The sequence below is a fragment of the Ursus maritimus genome, unplaced genomic scaffold (genome assembly GCF_017311325.1).
Source record: "Ursus maritimus isolate PB19 unplaced genomic scaffold, ASM1731132v1 scaffold_19, whole genome shotgun sequence".
Classification (NCBI taxonomy): domain Eukaryota; kingdom Metazoa; phylum Chordata; class Mammalia; order Carnivora; family Ursidae; genus Ursus; species Ursus maritimus.
In genome coordinates this window covers 55,821,986-55,836,781 of record NW_024424341.1, presented here as the reverse complement: position 1 = coordinate 55,836,781, position 14,796 = coordinate 55,821,986, and the positions used below count along the sequence as shown (strand labels likewise).

Here is a 14,796-nt window from a genome sequence, read left to right as displayed (position 1 = left end):
GGCAAAGGGCCGCGGGTGCCGAGCTGCAGCGGCGGGGGGCGGGGACGGCGCCCGGGGGCGTGGGGACGCTGTCGGGTCCTACGGAAAGCAGGCGGCGGGGACCGGCGGAGCGCCTCTGACCGCCCCGTCTCTGCCCACGCAGACACGTTCGCCAGCAAGGTGGCGGCGCTGCAGGACCAGTGCGCGGACGCGTCCATCGGCAACGTGACGGGCTCCAACGCCGTGAACGTGTTCCTGGGCCTGGGCGTGGCCTGGTCGGTGGCCGCCGTGTACTGGGCGGTGCAGGGCCGCCCGTTCGAGGTGCGCACCGGCACGCTGGCCTTCTCCGTCACGCTCTTCACCGTCTTCGCCTTCGTGGGCATCGCCGTGCTGCTGTACCGGCGCCGGCCGCACATCGGGGGCGAGCTGGGCGGCCCGCGCGGCCCCAAGCTCGCCACCACCGCTCTCTTCCTGGGCCTCTGGTTCCTCTACATCCTCTTCGCCAGCCTCGAGGCTTACTGCCACATCCGGGGCTTCTAGGGCCCCCCTCCGCCCCAGAGACTCGGCCGCCCCTGCTCCGGACCCACGTCTCCTCTGTCCTCCAGAGATTCAGCCTCCTCTCCTGGGACTCAGCCTCCCTTCCTCCTGGGAACTGATAGCCCCGTCCTCTGTCCCCACTGACATCCTCCTCCGTCCCCCTCGGGAGTCTCCCCGAGGTACCCGCAACTGCAGCCCGTGCCTGTTAGTCACTGTCTACATCCCCGGGGACATTTCCACCTCGAGACCCCTCCCCAGAGGACCGTCCCCAACCCAGTGACCTTCTAGAGAATCTACCATCTGTCTCCCTAGACACCCAGGCTTGCCCTATCCCTTACCACCCCGACCCCCTTCCTTAGTGGATACCACCACCACCACCACCACCACCAGGGACCTGTACCCCAGGGTCTCAGAACCTAGCCCTCCCTGGGGGACCTTTGAAGGAGGCTGATCCGTTCCAGAATGTCCCCGATCTCAGCCCTTCCCCCCAGCCCTCAGGGAGCTCTGTTCAGCCCCCGGGGGCGGGGCGGAGGAACAGGTAGGTGCGTGCAGAAGGGGGCCACACCTTCCCTGATTTCTCCACTCAGGCCCTTGGGAGGACACTAATTCTCGAGGCTTGGAGAAGGGAGGGGAGAAGTTTGGGGTTTCAGAGCTGGAGGAGGCACATTTGAACCTGCAACTTCTCACATTCCAGCGCCCCCACTCGCCTCCACTACCTCTGAGAGCCCAGCCATGCCTTGGAAGGGGGGGGGGGGCTGTGTGTATATATAGTGTGTTTGGGGGAGGGAGGACGCGGGAGGGTGCATGTCTTGGGGAAAGGGGGTGACAGACTTTCCTTTTGTGAGGGCAGCAGACTCCCCCAGCCATGAGAATTGGCTTTGGGAAGGAGGCCAGGCATCAAAGGGAGTCCAGCCATCTCCCCTGACAATCTAGAAGGCTCATTTTGCCCTCAGTGCCAGCCAATCCGGGCAGGACCCTCGAAGAGGAGACCGAGGGTCCCAGAGGACCAATGCTACAAGCCAGCAAATGCTGCCACATCTCTGCCTGATGGGGAGCAGGGGTGGGTGGGAGGGTGGGACTGGGGCCAGGGGGTCTGGGTGGGCATTTTTAACTTTGGAGGCCACCCATCTGTTGGTAGGCCATCTGCATTTTCTTACTGTTGTTTCCTGCCCGAAGGACACACTTGGGGTGTGCGGAGTGCTGCCCACTGCTTGGGACCCTGAGGATCACCCTGCAACCCCCATAACACCCTGCTTCCCACAGGTTTTTAGCATTCTATCGTCCTGTTGTGCATCACCCCAACATCCCAGATCTGTTTCCCACTCCCCTTTCTCTACTCCTAGCTCATCAGCACCAGTCGCTGTCTCTTCTCTGTGATTTCTGTAAAAGTTGCCATAAAAATTTGAAATTCTGCCTGAAAAACAGCCTTCCCGTGAGAAGTTGGGATTCTAGAGGAGGGAGCTAATGAGGTCTCTGACTGAGACTTGGGCAACTGTGGAACAGACCAGGTACTCTGGGTTTTTCCACGGCCCCGGTCCTCCGCAGGACACCCACATGCACCAGCCACCCTGAAAGTTCACCTTTGCTTCCCGTAGCCACTCCCCCGCTCACCACCCAGTTTTCCCTAGCCACGCCCCCACGCGTCACCCGGGAGCTTTCTTAGCCACGCCCCCATCCCCCCAGCCGCAAACTATTCCTTTTCACTGGGCATCCTGGGAACACAAAAGAGGAGGACCCAGATTTGCCTGATCAGAGGAGCTGGGGTTGATGGGAGTTTCCTGAATAAAGCAAGTGATTTTCTCAGAATCCTGAAATAGGAGGAGGGGTGTGTGTGTGTGTGTGTAGTGTGTGTGCGCGCGCGCGCGCTTGCTTCTCCAGGAAAAGTGCACAGCCTATGTAAAGGTGTGCAGACTTGGGAGTTACTGGCTTTTTTATACTCCTGCCAGTGGTTAGCATGAATGGGGTATGGGGTGCATGGGGGGGTGTGGAGAGAGCTCAAGAGACCTTATCAGCCCTCTAAGGAGCTTAGGATTTATCCCAAAAGCAAAGGGGAGCTTTGGAAGGGTTTTAAAGAGGGGCCAGGCAGTTAATGCCTGATTTACATTTTCAGACTTTCTTTCTGGCTGCCTGTGAGACTGGAGGCTGCGAGATCAGGGAGGAGGCTGGGGCAGCAGAGGAGGGGTCCTGGAGTAGGGAGATGGAGGTGGAAGGGGGAGGGCAAGAAGGGGGAGGGACGGTTTAGAAGATAATGGATCAGGCTGGATGAGGGGGTTCAGGGAGAGCGTGCAGGCAAGGCCCTAGCAAGAGTGGTGCACTCAAATGGAGAAGCCAGGGAAAGTTTAACGAAAGGGCTATTAGGGATTAAGGGTGGGCAAGGGCAAGGAAATTAAGCCTGGGGAAGGCGCAGTACCCCGGGGCCAGCAGTAGAGGGAGCAGTTACCACCCCCGGCTTGAAGGTGAGCAGACAGTTACTCGAAGCTCTAGGTATAGTGAAGGCCAGGAGTATGGGCACCCACGACCCACACTGAAGAGAGAAGGGGGCTGGAGAGTGAACACCCCAACCTGACTCTGCTCCCACCCACCAGATTCCTGCTGGCGCCTCCCATTGGCTGAACTCTACCGGAGCCCAGAGGTTAATAGTTGGTGCATATAAATCAGCCCCTTGGGACACAGAGCAGGAGGGAGAAGGGTGGAGAGCAGAACGGATCCGGGAATTGGGCGGGGGGGGAGAGCGAGTCAGTGTGGGGAGTGTCTTGCAGAAGCAGTGAGGTCTTTCCTGGGTTTGGGGAATGAAGGTGGGGCTAAGTAGGGGGAACGGATTTGGAGAACATGCTGGATTCAGGTGAGTACATGCTGAGAGTGATGCCTATGGGACATCCAGAGGAGCTGTCAGGGAGGGGAGACATGCAGGGGACACCTGGACCTCAGGAGAGGGGGATGTGTTTGACAGAGGTTTGGGATCCGTTGGCAATGTGGTGTCACCCAGTCGCGGAGGGGGTGGGGCACAAGGAACATGGAAGTCCTGCCGATGGAGAAGGACACACCAGAAAGGTAGGTGGGAAACCAGGAGACTGGGACACCCGAAGCCCAGAGAAGAGAGTTTCCAGAATGAGGGTGAGGTTGGCAGGGTTGAAAAGTGGAGGAAGATGAACAGCAGGAAGCGACCTTGGGATTTAGGACTTGACAAGAACAGTTTGGTGGAGAGTGTGGGGGAGGGGTCAGGTTAATCTAGAGGGAGGAGGGAGTGGAAGTCGGGGAAACTGAGGCAGAGCATGTAGTGCCTCCTAGGGATCGCCCCCCTTCTCCAGGTGTGGAAACAGGCTCAGAACGGGGAAGCAACTCGCCCAAAGTCTCACGGCTAGGAAGGGCGAGGATGGGAGAGGATGAGGTCCAGAGCGCCGAATGGGGCCAGGACACCTCTGTCTCACCAGGCTGAACGAGGACAGTGGTCTAGAGGCAAGAAAATGGGCGATCCTGGCCTCAGGACGATGAGTAAGTTCTCTGCTTCAAAGAGAGAGCATATCCAGAGCTTGGGACGTGCGTGAGATGAGGACCATCCCCCCTCAAAGTCACGATTCTTCCCTGGATGCTAGGAGTTCCAAAGGAGTCAGCTTGGGAGTGATTTCAATTACTTGTCATGGCAGGAAGCAGTAGCACAATGATTAACTTTCTTCGAGCCTCAGTTTCCTCATCTGGAAAATGGGGACAAGAATAATAATAATGGGGACTAATGGTGCAGGGTTATATTGGATTATATATTTTTTTAGAATAATACCCAGTGCATAGTAGGAACTCAATAGATGGAAGAGTTATACTTTTCAGATATTTCCAGCTTGCTCACTTTTATAGTTCATATTCTCTCTCTCTCTCCCTCCTTCCTCCCTCCCCTCCCCACTCACATGCACGCGCACGCACACACACTCACGCACCACAGTGGCCATCCTAGAACAGCCCCAGGAGGACAGAGAAATGCAGACTCCCTGTACACCGCTTTGCCACCTGAGTCTCGGTTCCTAAAACCCAAACCCAGGGGAGATGAAATGGGGAATATCCCTTCCTCTCCTTCTAGCCTCCAGATTCTTTAAATCGCTTTATCTGGTATGTGCCTGGCACTATGCTGGGGCCACTGTGGTGACCCAAATGTCCCTGGGCCCTGCTCTCGCCCAACTTGCTGGGCAGTGAGGGACACATGCCAAACAAGGTGCAAGAGGTGGCAGTCAGGTTGGGACCTGTGAGCGGAAGGACTCTAAAGCAGGACACAGGTGGCAGAGAACTGGGGGACTGGGGCTGGCCTAAGCAAGCAGGGTGTAGGGAGATGGACAAGGGACAGCGCAGGACTCTGGGGCTAGCAGAACTGACAGCTAGTATTGCCCTGAGCCTGAGGGACAAGGTGGGGGTGGGTGGGTAGTGACTTCCAGAAGCTGGAAAGGATGGCCACATGGAAAGGGCCACCCCAAAAGAGCCGTGGCTCTGGTTTAGGCATGCAAACCACCCAACCCATGGGGGGGCGGGCCAGTGGGAGGTGCGGAGGTGAATGCCCTGACCTCACTCTAGAGCTCTGCAGGAGTCCCTAGGACAGAGAACCCTTGGATGCATTCCATTAAGCCTCACTGTGGTAGGCTGTGTAATGGCCCCCCAACGGGTCCGCTTGTTAATCCTCAGAACCTGTGGGTATGTTCCTTTCCGCGGCCAGAGGGACGGACGTCACCAATGTGCTTACCCTCAGCATCTTATGAGGCGGGCATTACACTGGATTATGTGCGTGGGCCCTAAGTGCAGTCACATGGGTCTTCAGAAAGGGGGAGGGGGCGACCGCAGCAGGACATGCGACAGGGGAAGCAGAGGTTGGAGTCACGGGAAGGGCCAGGAGCCGAGGAGCGCAAGCACTTCTGGGAACCGAAGAAGGCAAGGGACCAGCTTCTCCCCTAGAGCCTCTGGAATGAGCAGCCGTCACCTTGATGTTGGACTTCTGGCGTCTGGAACTGTAGCAGGAGCGTGTGTTGTTTGAAGCCCCTAAGCTTGTGGTCACGTGTTACAACAGCACCAGGAGAGGAATACAGAGGCTTGCCGAAGCCCCCTCGTGCCAGCTCCCATCTCTCTCTGGACCTCAGTGAGCAGGGAGTGGAAACTTCTCGTATTTCTGGCTGCTAAATTCACTCACTTTGTGTGGGGACGTTTCTAGCCTTGAAAGTTTGTGTCCTCCAGAAAGGAGCCGTGGAGCTTGGCTTCCCAGCCTTCTTTACAGCTGGGACCCAGACGTGTGCCTTAGATCTCACCAGACAGACTCGCCAGAGGAGTCCTGAATTCCAAAGGAGCAGTTTGCAGCAGGAGGCTCCGTGGGGGATCTGCCGAGCCAGTGAAGGTGATGTGACACAGGCACCCTCTGACTTCAGGAGGGCTCGCTGGCTGCAAGAAGGGGCACAGACACAGAGGCGACCTCAGGGCTGGGGGGCAGGCGAGGTTCTGTCCCGGCCCAGCAGCAGCGCAAACTGGGACGTCCAAGGCTCAGATCCGCCAGTGGCTGAGGGAGCCAGTTTCCTTGTCAGGGCTGTTCTGAGCGTGGTTTGGGGCTCTCTTTCTGGAACCTGAGCCTCGTGCCTGGTTCTCCAGGCCACTCAATGCTTCTGTGAGCACCTCATACCTTTTTTCTTAAGTTCCATATAGTAAATCATATTAGTATTCGTCAAATTCTATTTGCCTTCCCTGTGGGAAGAGTGTCCATTCCCAGCCCTTTGAATTCAGTGGTGACCAAGTGACTTGCCTCGGCTAAAGAAAGAGGGCAGAAGTGATGTGTGGCCCTTCTGGGTAGAAGCTTCCAATGCCAGTAGATGCTTTACTGTGTCTCTTTTTCTTGGGCCATGGTGAGCTATAATGTACACAGTGACCGCTCTAACAGCCTGGGGTCCTAGCGTGAAGGTGTTATGCAGCCAGCTTGCAGTGGGCTTGTAGCTTGATCAAGAAATAAATCTGGGGTGCCTGGCTGGCTCAATCAGTAGGGCATGCCGACTCTTGATCTTGGGGTCATGATTCGAGCCCCACGTTGGACATAGAGATTACTTAAAAAAGGAAGGAAGGATGGGAGGAAGGAAAGAAGGAAGGAAGGGAGGGAGGAAGGGAGGAAGGAGGAAAAAATCTTTATTTCGTTCAACTGAGATTTGGGGGATGTTTGTTACCACAGCATGACCCAGCTGAAGCTGATGCATACACTCTGCTTTTGTGGAATCAGTCTGTCACCTTCTGCTATGTGCACCCAAGACCACAGACAGGTTCCGAGGGAATAGACTGCATGAGGATTCCCAAGCTGGGGTCTACATGTGCTGAGAACATCAGTGGACAGGTTTCGGGAACTTTCTTTTTTTTTTTTTTTTAAGATTTTATTTATTTATTTGACAGAGATAGAGACAGCCAGAGAGAGAGGGAACACAAGCAGGGGGAGTGGAAAAGGAAGAAGCAGGCTCATAGCGGAGGAGCCTGATGTGGGACTCGATCCCATAACGCTGGGATCACGCCCTGAGCCGAAGGCAGACGCTTAACGACTGCGCCACCCAGGCGCCCCAAGTTTCGGGAACTTTCTGAGCATGTGCGCAAATTGCACGTCCAGGAGCATTTTCCCGGGAGAGGGCCTGTAACACTCACTGGACTTTCAGACGGTTAAAGACCTGAAAGACTTGAACGTGTTGGTCCTCGAGTAAGACGACTTGGGTTCCAATCCCAGCTCTACCATTCATTGGCCGTGCCACCTTGAGTAAGTTACTTTGCCTCTCTGGGCTTGTTTTTTCATCTGTAAAATAGAGATGATAACTGGTCAAAGAAGGAAGTACGTGTAAAGTGATTTGAATAGTGCCTGACATGCCTTAAGCCCTTGTAAGGGCCAACCAGTAATATTTTCACTGGTAGTCGTTAGATGTGGGCTAATTTTTTATTTTTTATTTATTTTTTTAAAGATCTTATTTATTTATTTGACAGAGAGACAGCCAGCGAGAGAGGGAACACAAGCAGGGGGAGTGGGAGAGGAAGAAGCAGGCTCCCAGTGGAGGAGCCTGATGTGGGACTCGATCCCAGAACGCTGGGATCACGCCCTGAGCCGAAGGCAGATGCTTAACGACTGAGCCACCCAGGCGCCCCTAGATGTGGGCTTAGATGTGAATAACGGGAATCCAAAATAATAGTGGCTTAAATAAGGTAAGAGTTTATTTCTCTGTCGTGCGACAGTCCACATCTGGTATGGCAAATCCACTTCATTAGAGCGGTGAAAACTCAGGTTTCTTCTATCTGTTATACTCACAGCCAGAGTATGGGCCTCATCTGTTTAGCTCGGGATGGCTCACCTTGGCATCATTGCAACCGGAAGGATGGGGCAGGGAGAGGTCTGGGATCCACCATTCCCTGTAAGGCTGGGACCCAAGAATGCCACATATCACCACTTCCTTCCACATCTCGGTGGCCAGACCTGACTCACGTGGCCATGTTTCGCTGTGAGAGGAGCTGAAATATATATATTTGTTTCCAAAGTTCTCTTTCAAGCCTTATCTTCTCCACCTCTCTCTCGTCTCTGTCTCTCTGATTTGCTGTCTTGAGCTATAATTTCATTCCCTCTCTGTTTATCTGTTTCCAAATGTCAGCCCCCCACCCCTGTGCGTGTGTGTGCGTGTGTGCGTGTGCGTGTGTGTGTGCGTGTGTGTGTGTGCACGTATGTGTGCGTGTGTCTTCATCAGTTACCTCTTGCTGAGCAACAAGCCACCTGAAAGTTGGTGGCTTGAAACAACGCTGTATTATTTCTCACATTTCTGTGTTGACATTGGCTGTTCTGGTCCGCGGTGTGTTGGCTGAGGTCATCACCGGGCTGCATTCATTGTGGAGCTCGGCGGGCGCAGGAATGTGCAAGATGCCCTCCCTCGTGGCCGGCAGGGGGCGCTGCCTGCGGCCTGGGCCGCTTTACTTCTCCACGGGGGCCCCCCTCCTCCCCTAGTTGGCTGGACGGGCTTCTCTTCCGGGTTGCAGGAGAGCCGCTGTAGAAGCTTCGGCGCCCTGGGTCACGTCTACTTCAAGCAGTTCACAGGATTTTGGGGGGCAGGGAAGTAGACACCTCTTTTTTTTTTTTTTTTTTAAGATTTTATTCATTTATTTGACAGAGAGAGAGAGCACAAACGGGGGAGCGACAGGCAGAGGAAGAGGGAGAAGCAGGCTCCCTACTGGTAAGGAGCCTGATGAGGGACTTAATCCCAGGACCCTAGGATCACGACCTGAGCTGAAGGCAGACGCCCCCAGACGCCACCTCTTGATGGGTGGTGCGCGTGCATGGAGGGAGGGAGGAATTGTTGGCAGCCACTGGTGGTAGGCTGAATACTAGCCCCCCCCACCAAAAGATGATCCGCGTCCTAATCCCAGGACCTGTTGAATGTTACTTTATAGGACAGGGAAGGATTTTGCAGGCGGAATTAAACGAAGAGTCTTGAGATGGGCCGATCACCCTGGATGACCCGGGTCAGCCCTAAATGCAGTCACCGCATCCTTAAAGAGGGAGGCAGAGGGAGAAGATACTACACGCCCAGGAGGGGGCGCTAGTGAGCACGGGGCAGAGACATCCGGGACGCTGGCCCGTCAAGACCGTAGTCACGTGGCCACACGCCAAGCAAAAACGCCAGCTGCCCCCGGAAGCAGGAAGAGGCAAGGAACGAATTCTCCCCTCGAGCCCCCGGGGGGGAACGCAGCCCTGCCGGCACCTTGACTTTGGCTCAGACACTGATTTTGGAACGTTGGCTTCCAGAACAGTGAGAAGATCCATCTGTGTTGTTTGCAGCCCCTGGGCTGGTGCTAATTTGTAACAGCAACTGCGGGAAGTTAAAGGTAATGAATACGCTGCCTTTAGAGCTAACTCTCACCGCCTCTCGCCTCTTAGTTTCTGGGTATCTTGAACCCCTTTCTTTCTTTTAATTAGAGAGGGGGAGGGGCAGAGGGAGACAGAGAGAGAGAGAGAGAGGGAATCCCAAGCAGGCTCCAAGCCCAGTGCAGATCTCGACTCTGTGCTCGACCCCACGACCCCGAGATCAGGACCTGAGCCGAAATCAAGAATCAGACGCCCAGCTGACCGAGCCCCCCAGGCCGCCCTTGAACGCCTTTCTTTTAAATTGTGATAAAATACACATAGCATGACATGTACCATTTTAACCATTTTCAAGTGCGTGATTCAGTGGCATCCACGATGCTGTCTAGCCATCAGCACTATCTGGTTCCAGAACTTTTCCATCGCCCCAGAAGGAGACCCCATACCCATTAGCAGTCACTCCCCCCTTCCCCTCCCCCAGCCCTGGCAACAACTAATCAACGTCCGGCGTCTATGGATTTGCCTCTTCTGGACATTTCGTATGCACAGAATCCCACAGTACGTGGCCTGTTGTGTCCAGCTGCTTTCATTTAGCACAGTGTTTTCAACATCCATCCACGTGGTAGTAGCGGGTCCGTACTTCAGTCCTTTTTATGGATAAATAATATTCCATTGCACGAATATACCCCATGTTTACCCATTCGTTAACCACTGGGTGCCACGCCTTGAACTCTCATGTTCTTTTTCGTTTTTCTTTGCCGTGTCTCATGTGCTCACAGCATCGTAGGCTTAGGAGGTATATTAGCGAGGCTTTTCCAGAGAAATGGAACCAATAGGACGGATAGATGGATCGATTGATTTATTTTAAAGAATTGGCTCATGCGATTGTGAAGGCTGGCGAGTTCAAAGTTGTGGGGCAGCCCAGCAGGCTGGAGACCCAGGGAAGCGGTGACATTGCAGCTCAAGCTGGAAGGCAGTCTGGAAGTTGATTTCCCTCTTTGTCCGGGTACTTCAGTCTTTTTCGCTAAAGGCCTTCAACTGATTGGACGAGGCCCACCCACATTATGGAGGATTATCGGCTTTTCTTAGAGTCAGCTGATTTAAATATTAATCTCATCTGAAAAACACCTTCCCGAGCAACATCTCAGCTGGGCAGCACCATAGCCTAGCCACGTGGACAGATAGGATTCACGGGGGTCTCTCCTCCCCTTGCCCACTCTCTGTGCCTATCTGCCACGTCCCTGTCTGGCCACCGTCTGAGGCTGGGCTCCACGGAAGCCGGCCCAAGGCAAGGATGGGAGGCAAGTAGCTTACTTGCGAGGTGATTCCAGGAGACCCTGGAGGGAAGGAAAGCATTGAGGATGTGTTGATCAGCAGGTCACCCCCTGTGGGCAACAGGGTCTCAACCCTGCTGGGACCTCTCAGGGATGGTGCAGAATCCTCTTTGGGGTGCCCAGCCTCAGGGTAAGGAAATCAGGGTGTTTATCCACTAACTCCAGGCTGCTAACTCCCTGCCTTGGCCAGAAAGTGCATCCATTAGGGGGTGCTGGTGCCAATGTGGGAGCTGCTGTTGGGTACAGGGGCATGAGTGGGGCACCCACAGCCCACATGGCCCTACCCTCTCCCTCGTCCATTGGGAAAATGCATGAGCACCAAGAAGGGAGGCCCAGCTGTCCCTCCAGGGGACAAGGAAGGACTGGCTCCTGGGCGTCCTGCTGTCCCCCTGAGGATGGAAGTCAGGGAGACCTTCCCGGCTCTCAAGGCTGGGGGAGGAAAGGGGTGGGCTTCCCAGGTCTCAGTGTCTCCCCAGGCCCTGGCTCTCCTGCCCCCCCCCCAATAATTGGCCTCCCTGCTCCCCTGCCTTCTGCCTGCAATTTTCTCCCCCGGAGGTGGAGAGAAGGAAATGTCAAGGATGATGGATTGAAAGGGGCAGTTGGGGTCAGGAGAGGAGGGACCACAGGGCTGGAGGGGAAGAGGAACAGAAGAAAGGAGGGGGCACTGAACAAAGCAGACACAAAGAGCGAAGGAGACAGAAAATTAGACGGGGAGGGGAGAACCTGGAGACTTTAAAATGCGGCGCTGAGGCCGATGGGAGAGAGAGGGAGAGATGGGCGAGATGTGCCAGGTGTCAAAGCCATCCTCCAGCCGCTTAAGGGCGTGGGGTGCCAGAGAGCCGAGGACCAGAGGGCAGACAGAGGGGGATGGAGCAGGGCCAGGTGGGGGCAAGGGAAACTCGGGGAGATGCAGAGACAGAGATGGGGGAGAGTGAGGATGAGAGACAGAGAGCTCATCCAAAGAGAGCCAGAGATAGAAAGGAAAATAGAGAGACACAAGAGACAGACAAACGGACAGACAGACAGACCCACTCAAGATAGGGAGGCATGTGGTATGAGAGGGAGAGAGGGACAGAGAGGGAGAGGAGGAGGGGGGAGGAGGTGAAGAGGGAGGGGGAGGGGAAGAGCAGGGGAGAGGAGGAGGAGAGGGGTCGGGGTTGGGAGTTGTGGCCAGCGCCCCTCCCCCGCCCGGGTCAGGCCAGTCCTCCCGGTGGCCTTTGCCGAGCCATGGCTAATGGTATGATTGCTTGGTGAGGCGGCAGGCGGCAGTGACAAATGAGCCGCCCTAGTCGCCAGCTCCAGTGATGGATGGGCTCGGGAGGCAGGCGGAGGGGTGGGCGCGGGGAGGGGGGGCTACCCCCGCCAAGACAAATGTTTCCCTCTCCTGGAGCCAGGCAGGGGAGGCACTGGGGATTTGGGCCATGCATCTGTGTAGGGCCTGGGCAGGGGGTGGGGGGTGAGGGGGAGACACAGGAAGACAGAAACCCAGGGCCATGGGGCGGGGGTGCAGAAGGAGAGGAAAAGGAGGGAGACACAAAGACCGACAGACAGCAGTCCCCAGAGACACAGATGAGCTAGGGGGAGGGGGAGACAGACCATCCAGAGGAGAGGAGATACAGAGACAGATAAAAAGATGGAGGGAGAGACAGTTGAGACCGATGGACACACACCCAAGACGGAAACAGAGACACAGAGAACCCTCTTTTAGAACCCCTTCCTCCCCACCCCTGAGCGAAGGTACAGATCCTTGCCGAGAGTCTAGGATGAGGAAGGAGGGAGAGAGATGGAGAGACAAACGCCGAGCTGTTGACAGAGGGGAAACTGAGGCAGAGAGCGTGTAGGACCATGACAGAAGACAGGGGTCCCTGAGCAGCTCCTTGCTCACTCCATCCATTGAGAGCTGATCGTGGGGATGGCTGGGGGTCCCTGGGGATCACAGGCACCTGGGGGCAAAGCCCCAGAGAGGACTGAGCTGAGGGAGAGGGTCCTCCCCGGCCACCGAGAGGTTGGCGGTCAAGTGGGGGGAACCTGTGTTGAGGGGACCTGGTTCAAACACCAGCCTCAGAGACGCGGCCACACCAGGTGCACCAGGGTCAGCAAGCGTGCCCCCCCCACCCGCCTGCCGGGTTCCAGGCCTGGACCCCACTTGCTCCCTCCCCTGGGACACAAGGGTCCGGAGGGTGCAAGGACCACGTAAGGGAGGCAGCTTGACAGAGGAGGCCTGAGGTCGGAGAGAGAGATGGGAGACTGGGGTGCGCGCGTGCGCGTGTGTGATACAGACAGACAGACAGGCTGGGGGCGGGGCAGTGAGCAAATTGCAGACCTCCTCCCTTCCCCTCCCTCCATCAGTTTTCCAAACACTCCTATTTTCCCCTTGCCCACATCTCGCTCCTCTCTTTAATTAAAAAGATTTATGCCCAAGAGTCAGAGGCCCTCCTCCTTGTTTGGGGGGTGCTGGAGCGTCGTCTGAGCTCAGAGCAATGGCAAAGACGACTCTTGTCTCTGTCTCCCTCGCTCTCCTTCCTCCCAGTCACAGCCCCTCACTGGCCTCCCTGGGACGCCCCACCCCAGTGAACACATGGTCCCCTCTCTCCATCTGTCCACGCACACTCCGCTGGGACTGTCACATCAGGCCACACTTTTGGTTTTCAGAGTCAGCTTGGGACGGGGACCTCAGCATACCCCCCAAGATGTAAGGCGAGCCTGGAGGCCCACACCCCTGGCCCTCCCACCCTAAGCCTCAGCTGAAGGCTGTTGGGGGGGCCAGACAGAAGAGCTTTGCATCTTTAATTAAAAAGTGATTTAAATTAATTTTCTGCTCCAAAACCCCTATCTGGGGGGCGGGGTGTATGGCAGTGATTAAGGGCTCTCCCGGCCCCCTTCCCTTCCGCCTTCCTTAAAGGGCCAGCGTCGCCCGAGGGACAGCTGCTTTGAGAGTCTCAGGGGCAGTGTCCTCGGGCACAGGGGCCCCCAGAGTCAGCCAAGGCCCCCAGGGTCCTGGCACTCTACGCTTTAACCATTTCCCCTTCTCCTGCCCCCCAAGCCCATCGCCCATCTAGCCCATGGGGAGACAGGCTGAGAGAGAGGAGGGGCCAAGGTGGGTCTGGACACCAGGGTCCTGGAAGACACCCAGAGGTGGCCAGGGTGGAGGGCTGGTGGTTGGTGTGCCTCGGGGGTTCCGAGGACAAGTCAGGGACAGAGAGAGAGAGAGACAGGGTCAGAGGTCCTGAGTGAAACAGAGTGAGGGCGTGGGAGAGAGTGACAGAGCCAGAGAGACAGAGGTGGGAGGGTTCTGGGATGAAGCTGAGCCCTGGTGGGAGTGGAGGGGACCTTCCCAGGAGGGAGAGGGACCAGGGCCATCGTCCTGTCCTTGCCCTCCTCACAGCCCTCTGCTGGCTCGCTAGCCCTCTCCCACGGGGAAGTGCTGCTGCTGTCCTAGCCCCAGTCCATCCTGCTTTAGCTCCAGCTGGCTCAGCCCTGCCCTGGGTGGTTTTGTTCAGCTTCCACAGGATGGGAGGTTGGAGAAGCAGACTGCCGCAGAGCAGAGCTGTTTATGAGGGTCATAAAAATATCCTTAGCGAGCCCAGCAGGGGTGGGCGCACTGCCTCCGCCCCTCTCTCAGTGGCCCCCTCTCTCTGGGTCTCTGTCCCTTTCTTTCTGGGTCTCTGTCCCAGCCACCCGATCTCTGCCCCACATCTCTGTCCCCCTCCTTCTGGATCTCTGCCCCTGCCCTCCTTCCGTCTGGATCCCTGTCTCGTTTCTCTTTGGCGCAGTCTCTCAGGAGTGATGGTTGGGTAACTTTTGGGGGTCCAGTATCCCTTTATGACAACAGAATGAAAACAAGGGGCCATTTCCCTGGGAAAGGAGCACACAGGCACCAAGCCCACCATTTGCAATTCCAGAGAGTTCACGGGCCTCTGACACGCATTTGCACATCCCCTCAGGAATCTGAGGACACCAGAGGATAAAGACCCCTAATGTAGAAAAAGCCAGTGAGAGGATGAATCCCAGCTGTCTCTCTCTCTCCTCCTACCTGCCCTCTCCTGGCGCTGTTCCTCCAACACACCAGGCACATTCCTGCCCCAGGGCCTTTGCACCTGCGGTTCCTCTGCTCCCAGTGAT

At 56.3% G+C, this 14,796-nt stretch overlaps 1 protein-coding gene and 1 long non-coding RNA gene across 3 annotated transcripts in view; both read left to right on the top strand.

The window, feature by feature from the left end:
• Positions 1-519, top strand: part of SLC8A2 (solute carrier family 8 member A2) — a 44,208-nt gene extending 43,689 nt beyond the window's left edge. For both annotated transcript variants that reach the window (XM_040633057.1, XM_040633056.1), the window contains one exon: positions 143-519. In XM_040633057.1, the coding sequence (XP_040488991.1) occupies positions 143-519 (377 nt within the window). The remainder of the gene's footprint in view (positions 1-142) is intronic.
• Positions 520-8,431: 7,912 nt separating this feature from the next.
• On the top strand, positions 8,432-9,388 carry LOC103657080. Its single transcript, XR_566776.2, has 2 exons — positions 8,432-8,711; positions 8,929-9,388. It is a non-coding gene; the product is annotated as an uncharacterized LOC103657080 (long non-coding RNA).
• Positions 9,389-14,796: the final 5,408 nt, after the last annotated feature.